This window comes from Haliaeetus albicilla, chromosome 10, assembly GCF_947461875.1.
Source record: "Haliaeetus albicilla chromosome 10, bHalAlb1.1, whole genome shotgun sequence".
Taxonomy (NCBI): domain Eukaryota; kingdom Metazoa; phylum Chordata; class Aves; order Accipitriformes; family Accipitridae; genus Haliaeetus; species Haliaeetus albicilla.
The window spans coordinates 40,602,603-40,625,842 of NC_091492.1; the positions used below are offsets into that span (position 1 = coordinate 40,602,603).

The window sequence follows — 23,240 nt, forward strand, 5'->3', positions numbered from 1 at the left end:
CGGCTGCCGGGCGAGTGCTATTTATTGGATTTGGGAGGGGGGGGGGGCGTGTGTTTTGCAATTCCTGCCCTGTCAGCCGAGTATTTTGGAGAGGATGAAACAGCCGTGGAGAATCTGGGCTGCGGCAGCTGACCTCTCCCGCCAGCCCAAGGATCCCGGCTGCCGCAGGGCCACGGTGTTTCGGCAGCTGCCCCGGCCCCCGCCGCCCCCTCCCGCCACCCTGCGCCCAGCCCACCCGCCCAAAATAGCCCCCGAGCTCAGGCCCAGCTGCTTTCACCCCAGTGTCACCTCTTAAAAATAACCCTCTTCGGTTGGACTGGGCCAAGCTGCTCCCCTCACTGTAAAGCCACGTGTCCCCTCGCCACTGAGCAACCCACCATTCGGGGAAATGGGTCACCGGTGGCACCCCTAGCACGGCGCCGTGAGGGCGCTGGGACCCCACGGGTGGGTGTTTGGGGGATGCTGGGGCAGGGGACGGACCCCTTTTGCGGCCAGCAGCATCTCAGCCACCCGGGGCTGCCCACGGAGCCCGGGTGCGAGCGGGACTGCGGGATGCAGGAGGAAAGTCGTGGTCCGAGGGATGTCCCTCTCCAGCCCTTCTTCTTTGGCCGCCTTCACCGGTCGGGCCCGGAGAAACGTCCCCTAACCGCGGGAAGGAGAGGGACCCCGGGCAGCAGGTCGGGCAGGGTCCTTGGGGCGCTGCTCAGCACCCGCCTCCTCCTCGCCCTCCTCCTCCTCTTCCTCCTCCTCACCCCACCGCGTGCCCAGGCCCTGCCACAATCGCCGTGCGCGGGCAGGGCGAGGCGGTAATCACAGCCGCGCGGCGGCAGGGCTAATTACAGGGCAGCAGTGGGGAGCAAGCAGCGCGCCGTGGGAAGAGCTGCCGGCAAGCATCCACCCGGGCGACACGGTCCCGACCGTGCAAGCTGGGGGGTACCTGGCGGCAACGAGGGGGTCCCCACGGAGGTGGTCCAGGCACGGCTCGGGTGGGCGATGGGATGCGCCGGAGGATGGGGTGTCATCAGCGAGGGTCATGCTGGATACAGGACCACTTCCTCATGCCGCATCCTCCCTCCTGGCTCTGCCTCATGCTCCTTCTCTCCAGCATCTGCAATTTTTCTAATAGACTTGATGGAATTAATTACAGCAGGAAGACTTTAATGCAGTGCAGGCCGCGCAGCGATTCAGCCGCTGGTCACTCTGACGGCATTAATCACGCTGCACCCACGCAGCATCGCTGGGGGAGGGAGCTGCCTCTCCTTGGTGCGGAGCAGGGCTGCTCCCCCGTGCCCAGCTCCTTCATCCCCTCCATGTGTGGGGAGAGCTGGGCATCATGGGGGTCTCCCTGGGGACCAAGGTGAGGTCCCAGGTGCCAGCTGAGCACCCCTGGGTGCGAGGAGGCAGCTGCCAGTGGAGGGGCAGAGCATCCCCCCCATCCCCTCGTCCTGCCCCGCTGCCCTTGCCCGGCTGGGGGCTGCCCGAGGGTGACAGCAGGGTCTTCTGGGGGACATCGCCACACACTGAGCCTGGGCTGGGCACCTCTCACCTTGGCCAGAAAGTGGGATCACCCCAGCACCCAGCTCTGCACCCGCTTGGGCAAACACTGGCCCACAGGGAGAGGGGGATGAGCTCCGAAGAGGTTTCAGGCAGCCCCAAGATCCTGCCGTGTTTCCAGGATCCTCCCAACATCTCCAGTCCCACGTTTCCCCGCGTAGCTCTGGGCCATCCTCCCTCCCCTGTCAGGAATCCTCCCTGTCGCCTTGTTTATCCCAATTAGTCACACTCCTGCCGGCTCTCGCCCTCTCTGGGCCATCCCAATTTAGCTCCTGTTGTCACTCCAAATCTCCCAGCTGCCTCCCGCTGCCGAGCTAGCCCCACGACATCAGCTCTGGGGGGAGCAAAGCGGCCTCACAGCCTCCCTGCCCCTCCGAGTGACCTGGGGACACTGCCCCGTGTCCCCAGGATTTGTCCGTGCTGCGGCCGGACCCTTGCTGGGTGCCCATCCGAGCCCTACTGGGAACAGCATAGGGACCTGGTCCAGTGCTACTGCTCCCCTGTGGGACTTCCAGCCAGTCCAGGGGAGCACCCCAGGGTAACTGGCATCATCTGGGGTGCTGGAGAGTCCCCACCGCCCCGTCGCTCACGGGGGAACACCCTGGCTCCCGCCGAGAACGTGACCGCGGTGGGACCCTGCGGCGTGGGAGCACCGTGCGGGGCTTGGAGCGAGGGCTGTGCAGGCAGGGAAGGGGACGGTGCCAAGGAGAGCACCGGCGAGCCCAAACGGTGACCTCCAGCTGCATTTCGGGCTTGGGCTACCAGCGCCTGAACGGGGCAGGAGGACCCAAAGTGCCTGGCAAAGGGCAGCGAAAGCCTGACCCAGCAGGGAAGGGAGAGCTGCCAGAAATACTAGCCCACAACTTTTTTTCCTTCAGCCAGTGCCCCGAGCAGCCAGTCCGCGGCAGCTGGGAGCGGAGGCACATGCGGAGCAGCTGAAACCACCCAAAATATCCCACCGAGCGCAGTTGGATCCAAAAGGAACATGACAAACAGGGCTGCGATGAGAAGGAAATACTGTCTGAACCTTTATTGGAACCCTTTTTCTAACCAGGCTAACAACTCAAATACCCCAGGAAGACTAAAGAATACAGTATGCATTTCAATGGAGAGCAAAGGGAGTTTTACAACGAAGTCAAATGAACAGATGCGCCAGCGTCATTTGGTAAGGAATCGACCAACAGGCGAGAAAACAGAGACACCGTTTCCCTCGCGGCTTTTCTTACGTCTTGGCTTTTGTTCTAAATCTTCTCATTCCCTGGGTTTTGAAGGCAGAGAGCTGCCCTGGGGCTGGTGAGGTTCAGGGTGTTGTTCTCTAGGCAATAGCCCAAAAGTCAGGATGCTTGACCATGAAGCTGTTGCCACAAGAGCGGACGTACCAGTGCTTCGGAGACACTCCCGGTCATGTGCAAACTTCCAGGTAGCAGCAAAAGTCACGAGAATGATTTATTCTCTAATACAGAGGTAATAAAACCCCACGGGACACTAAAGGGCAAAGTCTTCACTTAGGCACCTGAATCTGCCTCGTTCTCAAATATCCTGATAGCCCAAGGCTGAGTGCCCTGCAGCTCCTGGCCAGCTCCACGGGAATAACCCAGCGCTGGGCACTCGCCTGGTGACGACAGAGCCACATCCACCCTCGGCCAGCCCAAGGCAGCTCTGCCCACAGACCATGAACGCCTCCCACTCGGGTGAAGAGGACAACGGCTGCAGCGTTGGTGGAGTGACGCTGGGGCAGGCTGTGATTTTTAGCACATCCCATGCTTTTTTCAAAGCTAGGGGAGGGATGCTTGCAGCAAGCTCCAGCTCGTGCTGGAGACGACAGGAGAGACCTCCCTACTCCTGTCCTGGCCACCTTTCCCAAGCTCACATCCGGGCAAAGCTACTGGTTCTGGTACAAAGCTCAAGGAAGGGGGAAAAGTAGGACATGGCGTGAGGACAAGTGTCTCAGGATGGGGCTGGGTGGACATCCTTGCTTCCTGGTAGATACCACGGCAAGTCACTTCAACCCTATCCCCATCCTCACATCGATGAAAGGGCGACAAGACCCCCTTCCCCCAATAACCCAGAGAGCCAAGAGGGGGTCAGTGGTGGGACATCAGAGATCTCCAGGGATCTTTGGCGATCCAAGCAGCCCTATGCGGCGTGGAGGAGGAAGAGCAGGGTTATTCCTCCGCCACAGCTGGCCTGTCACCTCTGAACGCCCAGCACCTTTCCAGGGGGTTGTGATTTCTCAATAGAAGCTGGCCCAAGAAGATGGAGTATTTTCCCCCTGCCTGGCTCATCTCCATCTAAATGAGGTTCCTCCCTAAATCACTGGTGGTTGAGCTACAAACGAGCCCAATTTATCTGCCAGATGCCTCCATGCCAGCAGGTGACAGCCTCAGTAATTCACCTCTCTGATAACCTCTCTCCAGTGTATATGGCAACACCTCAAAGGCTCCTACCTTCATGGACCCTATGGCAAGACCCAAATAGCTTTTTATAAATTTATGCTCAATAAATAGAAGAAATAAATATTAAATAGAGGCTAAGTCCTCTCAGCCTGTTCAATATATGTACAATGCATAGCAAAATAACAGTGATTGGCTGTTGCAGACAAGTTTGGTACAAATTCAGTCCCCCCAAACAACAAAAACATTGAGAAAAGTTGCAGTCAACATAAAGCAAAGCTCAACTGAGTGCTGTAACCCATGAAGAAAAGAACGAACACAACAGCGTTTTGAAATATCCCTTATCTTTGCTTTCCAGCAAACCTGCAGAGATTGTCTTGGGTTTTCTGGAGCCTGGCTCCAGCCTTGGGGTTGGGAGAGGTGGGACAAGCCTCGCTCAGTGTGACAAACCCAGAGCCAAGGCAGGTCCAGGGAGCGGGGAGAGCCAACAGCATGACTCTGGGGTCAGGGGGACATTTGGGAGCGGGTGCTGCGACACGTGCTCTGCCGGGGAAGGGCAACTGGGGCATTTGCAGGATGGAAACAAAATCGTGGGTGAGAAAGAGCCTCTGTGCTTGAGGAAAGCAAACCCCTCTGAGATAGGGCCTCCAAAAAATGGCCGAGATATTTTCCTGAAGCCTTGAGGCTGCAGCCGGGCCTGGGCATCCCTCGTGCTGCTGGCTGCAGGCAAGCAGTGATTCACCAACACCAAAATGACCGAGTTGCCTTTCCACCAGGTGAACGCTGCTCTTTGCAGAGAGCGCCAGCAGCAATCTGAGATGCTGGATGCAGAACAAAAATCCGTAAAAGCAATGAATGAGCAAAACAACATTTAAAAAAAAAAAAAAGTGCTGGCAAAAGGCACAGAGACAGAAAAGCTCATGAGCTTTACGCAAACTGACAGAAAACCCAGTCGTCCACTGACAGGGAGAGTGACGTTCCAGGTTGTACTAAAAATCTTAAATAAGTTAAAAAATAAATACCACCACTGAGGGAAACTCCTATGTATATGCACATATACACGCACATATACGTACACATACACACACAGAATTGGTTAGGTCCTGTCACCAGAGGCTGGATTTTGCAAGCATCTTCACCATGGATCACTCTCTCACGGTCTCATTTCTTTAGTTTTTCCATGGGTGGGTCATTGTGCAGTGATAAACATGGCAGGGGAGTCCTAGCGACGGCATCCTCCCAGGAAAACCAGCGGTGCCTGTGCAGAGCAGCTCGGTTTCGCATTGTGCGCTGGCTGTGGAGCCAAAGGAAACAGCGGTGGCAGCCAGCTGGCACCCAGCCGGCGTGAGCACGGACCGGGGCGAGACTTCCCCTTGCAGCACTGCAAACACCCCGTCACTCAGCCGGCCAGCGAGCAGACCCTTGCCGTCACCTCCGTGAGGTCCTAGACCCGTTCCTGTGGTCACATCCATCGCGTTCCTGCACAAATCTAATGAGAAACCCTACCTTTTAACATGAAAACAGATAAACAGCTCTGCCCTGCATCCCTCTGTCTGTCACACGCTCTCCACCCTGCTCCGGAGAGTGCAGACAAAGGGACACATTGGCAGCAGGAGTGACCTCCAGCCACCTCAATGAGAGGGGGCCAGCGCTGTAAGTCTTTACATGAGAACAGTGGCATGGATACATTCAAACAAACACATAGATCCAAAAATAACTTACTGTTAAAAAAAATTAAAAAAAATAAATAAATACTGGTAATGGTGACCTCCTGCATCCATTCTGACATACAATTAAAAATATAATAATAATAAATAAATAAATAAATAATTTAAGAGGTTTACTCCAACGTAAGTCTGCTTGGGAAACCCCAGGAGCATTTAGCTGCCATGGACTGTACAAGCGGAGGCAGTCCTTGAAGCACAGATCAGCCGGATGGGTACGAGAGCTGCTGCCAGCCCCACGCAACCCTCGGAGTCATCTGTCCCACAGTCGGTGGGTGCTGCTGACCCTGATGTGGTGCTTCGATCACGCGTCCCCAGCCACAAGGAACTCAAGTCAGTGTTGTGTTTGATATTTACACCAGTTGCACAAAGCCCCTCTACTTTTCTTCCCTAGTTTTTGACCTCCTGGCTCGCTGCTTCCTTGTTACAGATGCACGTGCGTGTTAGGGGGTGTTAAGGGGCACGAGGCTACTCTTGAAACACTGGTAGACCTGGGGTTTGGGCTCCCATCACTGCCTTTGGATCTTCCCGGGGAGCAGAAGGACGGGGTGTTTCAGCGTCAAACTGGGAGAGACTCTTTGGGGAAGAAGCATGAGGTTTTCAGCCCTTTAGGAGAAGGGAGCTCACTACAGAAGATGGCCAAGGGGCCGCTGTCAGGGCCAGCGCAGGAGGGTAGGCAGCGTCACCCCACTGCAAGAACATCCCGTCTTTGATCCCTCAACCACAGCCCTAGAGCGTTTGCTCAGCCCTACCAGGAATGCTTTTCCTGGTCCTAGAAAGTGGCCTCCCAGGAGATGGACACATGTCCCCACCAAGCCACTGACCATACCAGTGCCCAGCTCTCTCCCTCCACCACCCTCATCCTCAAATTACCTGCAGGGACCAAGGCAGGGGATGAGGGACTGGACAAAAGGGGGGCTTTGGGGGTTGAAGGCACAGGACAAGGGGGACCAGCAGTAGCAAGGATACTGGGAAAAAGGGATACCCCACGCTGCTGTACTTTGCAACAGATAATAGGTTTATATGCTTGCTAAGGCAGTCAGCCAGCTCCACCAGAGCACCACATGGCACTTGGCCTTCCTCCACCTGCAACTTTGCCCCTTTACCTGCTGCCAGCGGGACTGGGGGGCTGTAGGTAACTCTTTAGCTGGGGGGGGAGTTGCATTTCTTTCTACCCCCTCTCCTCCTCCAGCAGATGCTGGCTCCACTTAGCCCTTTTCTGTGACACTTAAATGACACACCTCCTTGACTCATTAAGCCCAAACTCGTTAATAATCATGCAGGATGGAAGGGGAGGGGATGGAAAAAGGGAGGGAGGGAAGTCTTAAGCCCAAATTAGCGTCTCTAGAGCACCCAGGTGTTGTAAGAGAAAGAAACTCCTCAGCACCAGCTCAGCCTGTGCTGGGAGAAGCCTTTGTTACCCTGCAAAACACAGTAATTGCGCAGGCAGCTGGACTGGCAGGCCTGGCAGGGAGACAAAACCCCAGGGCCCAGGGCCGCCCAGGCAGGCAGGGCCCTCCTGCTGCTGCCTGCGGCTCCTTGGAAAAACAGGCAATTAGCAGGGGGCCCTTTCTGTCCCCCTGCACTGCTCTGTCCCCCCCAGCAACAAACTGGGGTGTGAGCGCATCCCGCTGCAACCCTGCACTGGCCCTGCGACAGGGCTGCTGTGGCTGCTAATCCTGCCTCCGGGGAGCCTGAGGGTCTCAAGGAGAAATGATTTCCTGAAATCCTCCCAGCATGGCTTAGAATTGCTGCCTGTTATAAGGAAGAGGAATTGGGGTCCCCTGGCTCATGCAATGCCCTTTTAACCCTGTGTGCTGTCACTACACCCCACAGCTAGGCTATCTCCATATCTCCTTAACAGGCCCACCAGAATTGCACTCCAAGGGCAAGGCTCCCTTTAGAAAAACTTAAACCCAAACTGCAAGAAGGTTCCTCTGAGAAGGGAACCCCATGACCCCTGTCTCCCACACCATGGCCTGGCCCTCGGAGCACAGTGTAACAGCAGCTCCCTTCTCCCTTGTACCCCATCGGCCCCACGTCTGCTTCAGACCTCAGCAGTTTGTTTGCAAGCAAGTCACAGTGCTGGAGGGGGATAAAACAACCCTGTGAAAGATGATGCGTACCTGGTAGGAAAGGGCAGGAGAAAGAGAGGGAATGGCCTTTTTTTCCCCAGGAATTACGTCAGGAGGGATTTCTAGCCTTCTATTTGTAGCAGGGACTGGCTGACTGGCAATAAATAAATATTCTCTCATGGAAAAGGCCTGCTGCAGAGTGGGCAGAAACTCTGGAGGAGAGACCCAAGGGACCTGATATTTGCCTTTATGGGGACATGTCACCCCTACTCATCACCAAAGCTTCCCAGCAAATTCCTCCCTAACTGGGTCTCTCCCTCCAACAGAAATTAATTTGCTGGTTCCTGGTTTGGCAGAAGAGCAAGGAGCTGAATACTTTCCTTTGGACCAGCTGGTAATGCTTTGGAGAGCAGCAGAGATGGGGAGACGGGGGGACGTCGGGGAGGATGGAGCAGATCTGTCGCCACAGACCCTCTGTAAAGCACTGACCCTTCTTCCAGCCCTGGCCAGGGGAGCTGGGACTGATCCACCCACTCCGCAAGGTGGCAAAGGGGCTGCACTGGGTGCACAAAGGCTCTTACTCCGAACCGAGGAAGGGGGACCTGGCTCTGCCACCACATCAGTATCAGGGATGATTGCTATCGATGGCCAGGTAGGTGGGAAGGAAGCGGAGAATGCCAGGAATCTGGAGGTGACGCCGGCACGTGAACCGTCGGTGGCACTCCCTAACGACGCAGGCTGTCGGAGCTGCCTCCTGAGTCATAGCTCCTGCTCCTGCTGCGGCTGCTCCTGGGGCCTGAACTCCGGCTGCGGCTCCTGCCCTCGGCACTGCTGCTGCTCCAGCTTCGGCTCCGGCTCGTCCGGTAGCTGGAGTAGCTCCGGCTTCGGCTTGGGGAGCGGCTAAAGCTGCTGTACCAGGAGGAATAGCTGCTGGCGCTGCTGGAGGAGGAGGGACTGGGACGGTAGTAGGGGATGGGGCGTTTGCGGGCACTGTGGGGACAGAGAGACATGGGTTACTGCCAACTCAAGGATGGATTTACTGCCAAAATCTCCAAAAAGCACTGTTTATGCTGCACAACACTCCCCCAAAATGCGGCTGTGTTCGTGTAAAAGAAAAAAAGGAAGAGATCAGGTAGCTGACAGGCCTTGGGATTCAAACCACCCACCCCCGCAGCCCTGGGGAATGTCCCAAGCACTAAGTCTGAGGCTGGGCTCTGCTTGATGTTGTCCAAAGAGCCCTCAGTGTGAAGGTTAGAGTCAATAGTTGACTCTCTCTGCAGTGTGGGACATCTGCCACAGGAGAGAGGGTGAAACAAAAAGCCCATAGTGGGATGCTCCTGGCACCTGGCAGTTGAGTCCCTGTTCTGACTTCATCCGCCTTTTTTCTTCAGCTGTTGTAAATGAGACACCCCACCCCCCATCGTCCCTCTGCCTGTAGCTGGAAATTCCCAAGCTCTAGGAGGTGTGGAAGGGCCTGCTGATCAGGCTCAGGGAAACCGGTCTCCTGTTGGAGACACCTCGGCTGGCGAGGGCTGGGACCCAAGGACAGTCCATGTACCGTACCCCTGGGGAGTGCCAGCTGAGCCTGTCTCCAAACGATGGGACTGCATCCCCTTACCTCGTGATGCGTCGCGCTTCGAGGTGGCTGGGAGAGTCTCTCCTGCGCTTCCTCAGGGGTGAATAGGACCGCCGCCGCCGCTGCCGGTCACGCTCCTTGTGTGACTCCTTCTCACTGGAGCCATACTTGTGCTCTCGCTCACGGTCTCTGGGGAAGGCACAGATTGGAAACTGTCACTGCTGGGTTTTTGTGGGGCGGGTTTGGGACGTGGAGGCAATGACCCATGAAGGCATGGATGAGCGGAGTACACTCAGCTCCAAAAGGGACCACTCTAAGCAAAGTGCTCTGGTGGCATCAGCCCTGTGCACGCTCAGCTGGACAAAGAGACACTCATCTGGCTGGACAGATGGACACCCACTAATTGTGACTGGAGGTTTCAGCAGAGTCTCCTGCTGGCCCTGCGCTGCCAAACTAAGATGGCTTTCCGTGTACCTGTGCCTGTGGATGCACTCTGTATTTAGCTGTACTAAAATTGCTCTTGCTGGCCATGCTGCAGAAGCAGGAGAGAACCAGCCTGCCAGCAGGCCCCACGAGGGCCCCCCGTATCCCTGCAGGGCTGTGCAGCTCTGCACAGCTCACCAGAAGGAGTGCCGGTGTTGCTATGGTTTTGTCTTTTGTTAAATTCCCATACGCGTCAGCACAGGCCTTTCCATGGAGTGTGGCTGATTTCATACACCCTGCTCAATGACATCTGCAAAGTGACATGTTGCAGGTCAAGGGCCTGATCCTTGCACACAGGGAATGTTCTCCTACGCCAGTACAGGAATTGTCACAGCCTGCAAGAGTCAGACCCTGGGAATGTAACATTTTAAGGGTGAAAAATGTTCACAGCAGCAGAGGTGTTACCAGAAAAACCTGCCCAAAGGCATCTCTAGGGCTGAGCCATGAGATGTATGCTTTCTATGGGGTGCAGAAGGTGTAGAGTTGCCTGGACTGTGTTTCCCTCTGCAAGGCTGTGTGAGTGCCAGCATGAGGGTACCTGGCATCTGCCCATGCAGCAGGGGCACTTCTGAGGGCCTGACAACTCTTTGGCAGAGCCACAACTCTGAAAAGCAGAGTCTTTCCCTACTGCAGTAAGATCCCCCTCTGACAAGGGCTGCAGCCCTGCTGCAGGGGCTGCTGGCTGGTGCAGGCTCCTCAGGTGATGAAAGCTGTGGGCAGACCCAAGCGGAGCCTAATGGTTTGCCCATCATTTACACCAGCACGATAGAGAGGGACGCTCCCTGAGTTTTCCTACAAGGCATCTCCCATTTGCATGAGGCCCTGGCAAACACCGCCAAGCAGCCATCTGTGCACTCTCAGCTGCATGGCATGTCCCCTGTGAGGGCTGAGAGTGGAGGAACAGCCACTTCACCTGCCATACGCTCTGAGTGTGAGATACCATGATGGTTCAAAGCCAGGGTTAAACCAGGTCTCCTTCCCAGCAACCTAGCCCCAAAAGTGCTTTGTGTGAACTTGCCCTGAATCAACGCAGGGCAGTCCTTGGCTATAGAAAATCCACTTTTCCCACAGAAAGTGAAAGGCTCATCTCTGGGCTCTTCCCTCTGCAACCAGCACCAGTTCTGGGGCAATAAATGAAATTTCCACCGGACTGAGGGCCAACAGAACATACTGCCATATGCCTTACTCCATGTCCCCCTGCTCCCTCACCACAGATCTGAGGACTAAAGTACCCAGTGAGGAAGCTGAGAGAGCAGTTTGGGGCTGGCAGGAGCCAGCAAGTGTGCTGGAGTCCAAACAAGTAATGGAGGCAGTGAGACAGCATGAGGCAGCAGATACATGAAGAGACACCTGTACCTGCTAGGGCTGTAGCGGGAGTAACTGGGGCTCCGACGAGGCCTTGAACTCCTGCTCCCAGGACTTTTTTTGCAGGATTTGGAGGAATAGCTGGGGGAACTTGAAGAAGACCTGGGGATAGGCAAGAACCATAAAAGAGTTAAAGATACTGGAAGGTGAGGCTATTCCAGACGCCTCTGAATCTGGCTGGGAAGAGATGCCCCACATTTCAGTGTCTCGGCTCAGCTCTGTGCGGCCAGTTCACCCCAAGCCATGTGGGTCCTTAGGCACCCCCCAAACTCTTACACCTCCCCCTGAAAGGAGCCTGCCAGCCTGCAAGAGTTAGACATTGCCCAGGGTCACAGACAGCCGTTTTAGCTGGTCTTACCTCTTTTCTGAAGAGCAGGACCTGCTTCGGGAGTACCTGGGAGAGGCCTTGTGGTGTGAGGAGCGGGAGCGGCTGGAGCGACTGGAGCCAGGGGATGATCTGCCGGTGCTGGTGTACGACTCACTGCGGGAGCATGGCCTCAGCAGGGAGCTGTGGGTTGGGGATGGGAGGAAGTTTTGCTTCTCCTCCGAACAGCTGAGACACAAGGACAGGCACCCTCTGTGAACATATATTTGGACAGTCATTGAAGCTGTGGCTGAACTGGGACTGGTCCCTGCCTGAGGGGAGCACCACGCTCCAGCCAACAAATACTCCCATTCTCCCATTCCCCAGCTGGGGATAAAAAAAGACCTCCCGGCTCCCCAGGCTGCTGTTGCAGGAGACCCCGTGCGTGTGGGTCAGAGCCCAAGAGCTCACCCTCCAGGCTATGCCAGGGAAGGGCTGTGGAAGAGGTCTCTGGTGGCATGAGGGGCAGCTCTTCTGCCCCATGCCCAACACACCAGAGGCGTCTGGTTGGCTGAGCCTGCGTCAAGCCAGCGAGTGGTGCAGATCCTGGGGAGGGAGTGAGGTGAGACATGCTAGAGCAAGGGAAAGCCAGAGCATGGCAGGGCAAGCGCCTGTGCTCCAGCCTGGCTGTGGAGCAGCATGAGCAGGCACTGAGAGGGTATGTCCTGTTGCCTTTGGACAGGGCTGCGTGAATTCCTCCAGTTCCAGAAGTGCCCTGGGTATGAACTGGGGTTAGAGCCCAGCAGCGAGGCAGCCTTCCAACAGCCAGGGCCAGCTGCAGTCCCAGCTCCACCCATGTGAAGGCAGAGTTATCCCACTGAGTCACATTGTGAAAAGTATATACAGCCCTAAAATTTTACCCTCTGAATGAAAATTGAGGGCTTGTTCTTCCTAACACCAATTCCCCTGGCTCCCTCTCCTCTCCCATTCAGTGCTCCCCCCCCGAGACCACATCCTGGCTCTGACTTTCAGCCTTTAAGACCCAAGGGCCTGAGCTGGAAGAGCTCCCTAACACCACTGACCGAGCATAGCCTTGGGTACCAGCCACTGTGCTTCAGTGCCTTCACCCCTAACATCACCTGGCAAACCCCCAGGAATGGGAGGCGGTGACAGGTGAGGATCTGCTCCCCTCTCCTGATGATGACCTGTGGGACCAGATGGTGGTTTGATTCCTGCCCCCGACCCTGATGCCCCATGGCCCCAGCGCACAGAGCTGCTGCTGTGTTATGCTGCAGCCAGCGAGGTACTTGTCCCTTCCTGTGTCCCCCATCTGTAGGAGATGCCATCTTGTCACCCAGCACCAGTCCTGAATGAGCTAGGAAGGGGCAGGCTGGATTTGCCTCATTGGACAGGTGAAAGAACAGCCTGTAATGGTTTTGGTGGAGATGAACCCCACTTCCCTTCCCCTCAGTAAGCAGAGGGGAAGAGTTAGCACGGCAACCCCCGATGCACCTTTTAGATTTTGCCCAGAAGGGCCAGCGACAATTTTCTTTGACATGGTCACGTCCAGCTGAGCAGGGATGTGTTCAAGACACAGCTCGACCCAGGGCCAAACCCTGCATTAGCCACATTAACACCAGAAGAGCCGGCACAGGCAATGCCAAGGGTGTGATGGCTGCGTTTTCATCTTCCTCCTCAGGCAACAGTATTGGTCATTGCTGGGTTCTGGACTCCAGACTGGCAAGACCGTGGGTCTGATTTATATCTAACTGCCTCCAGACCACAAAAACCTCCCTGCCAGCTCACCACTGCAACTGGCGAGCAGGCAGGAGATACAGAGCAACAACGTACCAGGTATTTGGCTGCCAGAAGCAGCTACTGGTAATCACTGACCTTCGGTCTTGTCCCTGGGCATCTGGAGACAGATTTTCCAAAGCTGTTCCCTTGGTCTGGGAAAAGCAACTGGTGAAGGAATTTCCTGAATCAGAGCTGTTATCGCTGTTGGCCAGTTTGGGCTTCCCGGACGAGAAGGCATGGCCAAAGCCATCATGGACTAGACTTCTTTTCTCCTGGCTGTCCTTTGACCTGGATGAGCTCGTTTGAGTGGAGGGAGGGGAGGAAGTATCGTTTCCTGAGTCATATTCATGATACTCTCCGTTCTGGCTGGCTAGGTTGCCAGGCGGGCTGTCTGTTTTGGTAAAGAGGTCAGCAGAAGACCCTGACTGAGAGATCTGAAAGCAAAAAAGCCATTTGGCATTGTTTGAACGGTTTTGGGGGTGGTGGTTTTTGGTTTTACTTTGCTTTTTTGTTTTTTAAATAAACCCAGAAATTTTACCATCATGATGCACTGAAACAAAAGGAAAGGAAAGAAACAAAGTAAGAAAGAAAGAAAGAAAGAAAAAAAGAAGAAAGAGGAGAAGAAAACAAAAGCACATATCCCTGAAAGAAATCCACAGTAAGAAGAAACTTCTTTTCCCCCTGCTATGATAACGGGAAGATTTAGAGATCATGCAAAGAGTATCAGCATGCAATTCATGTTAAACAAAAGAGTTCAACAAAGTAAACGGGCAACCAAAGAATTAAAATAACTAACTAAATAAAAAAGGTATAACAGAGGACAAAGCCCTTATTTAGCCTTAAAGAGGGGGAGGAAAAAAAAAAAAAAAGAAATGGGTATATACACATAAAAACCCTACATAATCCTTGGAAAGAAAACAAAAATGAAACAAAATCTTAAATGAGTGAATTTTTTAAGCTTCCTTAATAAAGAGGCTGAATGAATGTCACTAAAATAAGCAAAGAAAAATCAAATCAAATCAAATTAAGGGCTTCTGTACAAAGTAAAAACTGGCAAATAAACAAGCTTATCACTTTGAAACTAAAAAAAAAAAAAGGAAAAAAGAAAAAAGGAAGGGGCAGGGGAAAAAAGAAAAATCCCTCTGGAAATAAAAAGTATACAGATACTTCTTTGTGTGCTTTTTTCCCCCTGAAGAAGATATAGCTAATGCGCTCGAGTGACCTCTAATAAATTCCCTGGTGTCTTGCGGATAGCATCCACTTACCCATCAAGAACTCCTCCTTTAGTAGGTAAGGTGTAAGAAAAAAGGAAGAGCGGGCAACATAAGTCCATCATTAGAGTCTCAAATTACATGAAAAAAACATAAACCCTCTCTTCAATCCACACTGCCAACTGTTCGCTCGCCTCCTCTATGCAAATGTCATGACTGCTTTTTGTCTGCTTGCTTGTCTCACTTATTATTCATTTTTGTTTCCTTCTGCTTTAAATTAGGCTGGTTAGCCCGTTCCTGGAGGCTGATTGCTTGTGCTGAAAAGTTGCAGCTTGCACTAAATCCCCTTGGGTTTCATGGAAGTGACAAAGGGAACTCAAGTGAGGGAAGTGGTAAAAAAATAAAGTCAAGGGGGAAAAATATCCCCCCCCCGTGCTGCACTGGAGACCTATGGGGAAGGGGACAACAGCCCTGCTCCTGCCAGCCTCTGCTTGGGGATTCAGCCATACCCTGGCCAGGTTTTGGTGGGTTGCTGAATGCAACGGGGTCAGCAAGGACCCCAAACCCACACAGGCTGCCCTGGGCAGGGCTGTTGCCTGGGACCCTGAGCATCACCAAGGGGATTTACATCGTTTGAGTATTTTATCGTTCAGTTTTAACTCCACCGGCCTTTACCTGAGCCAGTCCAGGAATGTACTGGCCCTGTGAGTGAGGCTATATTAGTGCTAACCTCTGCTCTTGCAATGGGGTGAGAATTAGGGCCAAATGTGGACCCAGAACATCTGCACTCTCATATGGCCTCCTCCTCTTTCACTCAGATGCTCTGCTCTCCTCATTCCCACCCATAAGGTCTGGTCCTTAGAGTGTGGACACATAGTTCTGGTTCCCCCCACTCAGGATAGTCCTCCAACACGTTCCCAGCAAGCCATGCTTCCTCAAACACCTGCACATGTCCTCATGTCACGCTGTGGGGCACACAATGCCCTCCCTCTATGCCATGCTCTCCACACTGGGGACCTGGGCCATGCCTTTACAAATCTGCAGTATTCTGAGCCAAGAAAACCACATTGCAATGTTGGTAATATCTCAGGGAGCAGAGGAGACCTGGATCAGCTGTCACACAGTAGGGACAGGGCCAGTCCCTTTGGAGAGCTTAGCCCTGGACTGGCTGGCGCAGGGACCCAGCTCTTTCTCATCCACAGAGGGGCTACAGACCCAGTCTTTGTCACTTTTTACATGGAGCTCCTTCATCCCATCAGATGGTGCCTTCACATCCACCCTTCTGCCTGTGGCATCTGATCTGTGTCCCTGGGGGGGGGAAACCTAGTTCAAGAGGTGCTAACTGGGACGGCAGACTCAGATGCATGTGCTGAACCAGCAGCGACTGAAACCAGACTAGATCTGCCAACGCACAGAGCAGCTCTCAGGACACAGTCCATGGAAGGATGACTGCCCACAACATCCTCATGCTCTGAAAACACCTGGAGTTGGAGGATCTCCAAGTACTTCCTATGTTGCCAGAGAGGGAGGCATTACTGCTTCTTGGATAAGGGACAGAGGGACAGGAATTAGTTCATCCCAGCAAATCCATACTGGAGCTGGAGCTGGGGACTCCCCCACTCCCACACTAACTTCTAAGCCATACTCAGTCCTAACTTAGAGGCATCAGGAGCCCCAGCAGCAGACATGGGAAATTAAGTGATCTTTCTTCACTAGCTAACTTGCACCTTCAACATAGAAGCCCTGCACAGAGCAGAAACGTCTCCCAAATATTCCCAACTAGGAATGGGTGGAGACACACATTGCAAGTCCTCATTTCAGCATCTGGTACTGCTCCTTGCTACTTCTCAGCTCTAGCACTTTCCTACCAGTCCTTGTTTGCTCCAGTAGAAATTGGAATGTCAAAGGAGCATAAAAGAGCCAGCTATCCAGCTCTGTTTTTCACCAATTCTTTGTGAAACCCCGATGCCACATCCAGAATCCCGAGAGAGCTGGCCCCCTTGCTATGAACCACTGCGCTCTCCCCAGCCACATCCCAGAAGATACAGGATTGTGCTTTCAAAAATGGCACCAGGTACTTTTTTTAAAAGGTGGGTTATGGTTTGCATTAGATCTGAACCCTAACCAAGAGACAACCAGCTTTAGACCACCTTTCCTTTACAGACATAAACCACCATGTGAGGTACTCCCTGGCTACAAAGGTAAGAAAGGCCTGGAGCAGGCACAGGGCTGCTCTGAGGGACAGTGACCCCAGCATTGCACACGCAAACACTTTGCTTCTGTTTCCTCCCAGTCTAAACCAAAAGGCCTTTATTTCTGCCAAGAAATACAGCAGTTTCTTGGCATTTCTAAAAGAGCTTTTAAGACTGCCACTGGGACCTGGGGTGCATGCTTTTGCTTTGCCTTCAGTGAAGTCTACCTTCAAAGTAGCAACTGTTGTTAGCACATCACAAAATCTGTCAAATGCCCTGGAGATCAACAAGCTCCTCTGTAGCTCAACATCTGTGGTAGCAGCACTCTGGGAAGAGGCAACATCTGGATATCAGTGAAATATGGAGCCCATAGTCCTTGTGAGGGCTGGAGGGTCTGGCTGGGCTGTGCTGGGGGGGAACACAGCAGCTTCCCAGTCCCACCACCTCAGGGCACCAGGCTATAGCCAGTAGCTTCCTTCAAGCTCCAGGAGAGATTTCTGTCCTGTGGCAAGAGCCAAGACAAGTCTCAAGGTGCTCGACTTGCCTGTCTGCTTGGACAAATCCCTCATCTGATGACCTTGGCTTTGCTTCTGGTCCCATTCTACTGCTTCTGAAGGGCACGCCCGCCACACAAGATGGAAATGAGCACCACATCTGAAAACACTGTGCAGAGCTCAATTGAATTCTAATGGCTTTTTATTTTTCTAGGATGTCTTAAAAGAGTCTGCTCTTTCATGAATCTAATTTTCTCTATGTGAACACTTGGATTTTTTTCCCCTCTCTAATAAGTAATTAAATAATCTTGGTGAACTTTGCTTCCTCCAGCATTCAGCAGGGGACCTACTGCTGCCCTCAAGGGAACCCAAGATATCTATGTATTGGATTTTTTTGTTTCAAATCATTATTTAATCAAGATGAAGGGGGATTAGAAATGAGGCCCTCAGTCATACTCCAGACTGTAATTTTAAGTGTGATCCTAGACCAAGAGACAGTGCAGTCTGATAGGTTACAAAAATACAATCACTACTCGTCTTCCAATTAAAGTGAACAAGTTCATTTACTGTGCTGCAAACAGCCCTGAGGCGAGAGATGGCTATACATTTTCTCAGCCATAAGGGGACTGAGACCCATCAACAAGCAGCATGGCACAGCCTCACTTACAGTGATATAAATTTCTTTCTTGGGTCTTTTTTCTCTTGTTTGGCAACTCGCTTCAAAGTGGAGTTAATTTCTTTTTCAGAGGTGCATAATGTCTCCCTTTGTCTCTTTTTCTGTGCATTGTAATAATGAAAGGAATAAAAAACTTGCGTCAATGACCCCAGCGAGCCTTGCTCTCAGCAAGGGCCCAGCAGACATCTGCTGATGAGCCGCCGGCGCAGGGAGCAGCACCTGCTGAGAGGGGCTACTCAGGGGAAAGAGGCTCTGTGCCTGCTCTGGGGTACCTCCATCTTCCAGAGCAGGGGACTGGGGGGAGGCCTTCACCCAGGGGAAATGGGCTCACCTCTGCTGGCAGTTTGCCCCAGCTGGAAAGCCAACCTCTTATTAAGGGAGTACAAAATATAGCAGTGCTATAGGAATACAATATAATCCCCTTTTGCACAATTATGAATCCCTGACTCAAGGAATATTGAGTGGAAAATACTTTGGTTTGTTGTTTGGGGTTTTTTTTTTTGCTAGATGGAGACTTCAGGGTGAGGCTTTCTCTACCACAAGGGCTAAGCTAAGTCCAGGAGCATGGAGGCAATGACACAACTGCCCCTGCAAGGTCAGAGCTTGGGTTATTTGGGGCTGGACAGCAACACTGCTGAACAGCCTGGCTCACAGATCCATTGCTGGGGGTAAATTCCAGAGAATGCCAGGCAAAAGTTTGTTCCTTTGCAAAGAATTTTTCAGCCTGCTGGGGTACAGCCAGTATGGCGTGATGCAGGCCAGGCTGGCACTACTTTGGAACAAGGGTTTGCCTTCCACCACCTCCTTTGGTACCTGGTGTACAGCACAGCCCTTCAATGGCTGCAGGCATCCCTCCTTCACCCCAGGCTGCTGGCCTCCCTGTGGTCCCAGCACTGAGCTGCGAATTTACCAGGCAATACCCAGAGGGTAACCTCAGTCTCCTGGCTGGGAGGGGAGAAAAGGAAAAGCAAAACCAGAACAACTTTCATATTTATGGAAGGCTTTGCCTTTCTGCTCTTCAAGGGCCCTGTTTGTTGTCAGAAACATGCTGCCTAACAGTTAAAAGAATAGGTTTTCCTACATAAACCAAAACCCAGGCTAGAAAACAGAGAGCAACAGCAAGCCAATATGCAGGTCTGCTATAAAGTTTCCTGAGCTCTCCTGCACACACTGTCCCAGCCCCTGCACAGCATTTCACCACTTCTACCTTTCTGCAGACACATGAGCACAAAGACAAACAGCATCATTTGGAACAACTGTACCCCACTGAGCCTCACTGAAAATCTGGCTCAAGCCTGTGTTAATTTGTGACATCGTAAATGAGTGTCAGTGGAAGAAAAGGAGCTGGCAAGGAAAGCGTATGCAGCGTGTAGTTATCTTCATCAGGTACAACAAAGGCAATTAGATTTGTACCCTGCAGGTATTTATATTGCATTGCTCAACTGAAAGCACAGTGGCATGTAATACATCTGTGTCAGTATGGAATAAAGTGTCTGCAGCAGGTTAGGGGTATTCTGTTCAAAAATAGATGCTGCATATTACCCACAGTTTCTCTGCATGCTGAGGCACAGACCCACAATCCTGTTCTCAGTAGGTGGCTATTGCAGCTGCATGGGATTAAAGTGCGAGCGAGAGGGAGAAGCTTAGAAATTCACTGCCAAAAAGAAAAGTAGCAGGGAATTTTGGGGTGTTTCTGTACGTGTGTGTGCATCAACTTATGCATAAAGGCAAGAGGGAAAGAAGGAGCAAGGTAGATGCACGGGCAGGGCATTATTTTGTATGCTTTATCCCTCATAAATTACAGGTAGACCTAGTTCGAAATTGTGGCTGTTCCAGTAGAAAGGAAGGAAAACAATCCAGGGAGGGGGGATGGCAGAATTTACCACAAAATGCTTCAAATTTTCAGAAGAAAAAGAATATAGAATAAAAATTGGCTTAAAAAGCAAGATCTTTGATTTGGAAGTGCTATAGCATTACCTGATGGGAGTTTGTGTATTGTCTCTCTGGGTCTTTTCTGCGCATTGGGATCCTCCCTGGACAATCCCTTTCCTTTGGAGATATGACAATGCATCTCCTCAGGTAAGGATGGTTTGGTTTGGAAGCCCAGGCCAGAGGGAAGGGTAGGGAGTGTGGCACACCAACCCCCACAGAGGACAGAAACATAGCATTTTTGAATCCCAATTCTGGAATTTTCCACAAAATCTTTTCTTTTCCAGTAATTTATTTTTGACATGTGATCAACATTTTCTGCAAGAGCAAGTTTTCATTTCATAACACATCCAGGCTGCTCTCAAAGTAGATTCTGACAGAACTAAGTTTATTTATAGAGCAACCATTTAACTCACAAAAAGGAGAGGCATCAAAGAGTTGCGTATAGTCATTAATAAATGGGACTAAAAGTTCCCATTCCATTTTTCTCTTGCCAGTTTTGAGTACATGATATTTAATGACCTTATTCAGAAAAATTTCAGGGGCAGCACTTAACCAGGGGCTTCAATTTAAACAAGTGCTTAAATGTGCTCTTGAATGATGCCCCAAGAGAGCATACTTCTTTTTGGGAACAAAAGGACACTAGTGGGTTGCTTAGTAAAAGCACTGATGCCTTTTTGTCATTGAAATATTTGCCTGTGTTATTAACCCTTACTAGAAAGAATGCAGCAGGGGCCTGATGACTTTTACTTTGCATCCATCCCTTGCATCTGTAACTATAAAGCTCTGATTTTCCCTGCCCCGCAGCTTGTGTGCTCATTTACTCCAAGTGATTCAAGTGGAAAGGGGAGTGGAGCATGCTTGAGTTTAGCTCATTTTAAAGGTTTTACAATTTTAAATTAGAGTTTACTCTTGCTCAGGGAACAGAACAGCTGGCAGTCGGCCTCACAGGACTCAGGGAGCCTGGCTACAGAGAGAGGAAACCTAGTACCAATTAAAAACCAGGCTTAGACTTGAAAACATTTATGTAAAATATGCAGCTTGAATCAAAAAAACCCTGGTGACATGATGCAGTCTTTGGCTGGTTGTTTTTTGGGAGGAGCTCTTGACTCATTCCTGCCTTCAAAGTTGACAGAGGGCAACACCCCAGGCTCATGGCAATAAAAGCTTTGTACCTTGTTATTCTTTCTTTGCATGTGCGCACACACACGCATCTAAGTGTGGTGTGCAGGTTCTGCTATTCGCTCTACCTTATATGGGTTTATAAGCAATGACTTGTATGTGCACTACACACTCAGCAGATGTATATAGCGAGAGCAAATATGCATATCTATAATGTTGAGAGACAGCTTGTGCCTGTCTGTACCCACGTATAATCTCTGTGTATTTTGATGGGAATGCTGTCTGTGCGGGTGAGCGGATAAAGTCTCTCCTCTTGCTGGCACTATCTGTCTCATATCTGATGTAGCTAATGTGTATGGCTGAGCTATTTCCAATGATGTCTGGGCCTAAAGGAGAAAATCAGTTCCCCATTATATACCACTTTGGGGCTTGGAGGACTCTGTACTCAAGACACCTCTAACATTACACATCCACACACGAGTACCAGATTCTGCACTACGTTGAGTCCTATGTAGCAATTCATCTCTCCAGAATGCCTATCAGATACTAACACCACAATCAAAGAGTATCACACCTCTGCTTTGCAGCTACCAGGAACAAAGGGGAAACATGCCATGGAAAAGGAAGACTTCATATCGATCTGTATCTAATATGTCTCTTCATCTCTTGCTCCCCCAATTCTAAGGCATGTATTATATCATCTCTTTCCATGTATATGGAAAAACATCCCAAGGCACTGAGCCTGATTTTACCCTCGGCTGCACATGCAGTTCCCATTAGCATCAATGAGAGCTGCTCATAAGTTCTGAATTTGGCCCCTGGGCTTGTCAGTCCAGAGCAACAGTGATCGTAGAAGGATCCTGATAGTCAGAAAACATCCCCTGCCAATAATCACCAACTCATTAAATGTAAATGTTTCTTTTATATATATTTGATTCCCTTTCTTCCCCTGAAGGACTAAACTTTTGGACATGAAGACCAGTGAATTAAGTTCACATCCAGCTGAGCAAAGACTGCATAACAAATACTTCCCTGTAAAATATCATTGCTGGAGGCCACTTTTTTTTGTTAAATGTCCTCAATTCATTATTCATAGGCTAGAGCCTTTGCAAATTTTTCCCCTCTCCAGCCCAACCCTCGGTGCGAAAGTGCTGAAGGAAGGAATGACTTGAAATACATTGGAGAACAGCACCATTAATAAATAATACAGTTTTAACCAACTTTGTCTAACATTGCTATAATTGAGTTATAAAAATTTCATATCAGATTTCTTGCCCAGATTCCTGTGGCTAGTTCAAGCAAAGCAGCACAGTGTGTAATACTTACTACTTCCTTAGGAGACAGGAAGCTGTAGAGCGGGAGGGTTTGGTTGGCTTTTTGGCTGGCCTGAACCTCTGCAGAGGAGCTTCGCTTTGCCGCGATCCTTGAATGGTGCCGGGAGTGTCTTCGCCGTGTTTTACGCCCTTCCTCCCGAGACCTGGCTCTGTGCCTCCAGAAGACATGAACAGTCAAACCGTTATTCCTCGGTATTGCAGTAGTGCCCATTACCAGCTCCATACAAACCCTCAGCAGCTCTGTGCTAGGCCATTGCGTGTGGGAGAAGGTCTTCCACATGACTGCTCTGTGGAGTCGTGGTGGAGAGAAAAGGGCTGTTTTTCTTTTCTACTTTTTTAAAAAGATTTTGCATCCAGGCTTTGGACCCTAACCTCAAATTTCAGCTCCAGTTCATGATTTTATGGTGGCTCAAGGCAAACCATGCTTTCACACACATGTGAATGTCCCTATTGTAATACACTTCCAAGAGAAGACACACTCTGCTCTTGCATGAACACCCCTCCAATTACTGACTGCATTCCTCCCCCTACTGATCACTGGGTTTTCATAAGAAAATTCCCAGTAGTTAGGAGGAATGAAGTGGGAGCATGGGGGTGGTGTGTTCAAGTGCTTTCAGAAAACGTGAAACATGAACTCACAATGTGTATAAACTATGCAACTTGCTATTGCAGTGATGCCGGGTCTAGCACCAGCATCCACTTAGCTGGCCCCAGGATGCATCTGTCATCCACAGGACAGAGATTTTAATCAGGTCAAACACAGTGGCTATAGATTGCCACGGGCAAATATATTTCCATTGCTAAGACCATGTTTAAGAGTTTCCTGGGACATCAGCAGTACAGAGCCCTTGGGCTGAGGAAGGGAGACTAAGCTGGAATCAGCTGTCATGGGCTGATCATCGGCCGTGGGGATTAGAAGAGACTGTCAGACTGAAAAGCTGCAGCCACTGCTCCTTGAGGCAAAACCCTTCCACAGTCAACACCACAAGAAGCTCAACCCCCAGTATGTGG

General features: G+C 51.5%; 1 protein-coding gene across 3 annotated transcripts in view; it reads right to left on the reverse strand.

Moving 5' to 3' along the window:
- Positions 1-2,569: 2,569 nt before the first annotated feature.
- The window catches only part of SRRM4 (serine/arginine repetitive matrix 4), a 50,757-nt gene continuing 30,086 nt past the window's right edge, over positions 2,570-23,240 (reverse strand). For 2 of the 3 annotated variants that reach the window (XM_069795292.1, XM_069795290.1), the window contains 6 exons: positions 22,222-22,384; positions 13,368-13,705; positions 11,529-11,747; positions 11,162-11,272; positions 9,365-9,511; positions 2,570-8,736 (listed from right to left, as the gene is read on the reverse strand). In XM_069795292.1, coding sequence (XP_069651393.1) covers positions 8,472-8,736; positions 9,365-9,511; positions 11,162-11,272; positions 11,529-11,747; positions 13,368-13,705; positions 22,222-22,384 — 1,243 coding nt within the window. In that variant the 3' untranslated portion in view covers positions 2,570-8,471. The remainder of the gene's footprint in view (positions 8,737-9,364; positions 9,512-11,161; positions 11,273-11,528; positions 11,748-13,367; positions 13,706-22,221; positions 22,385-23,240) is intronic. The other variant, XM_069795291.1, reaches the window with a different exon arrangement.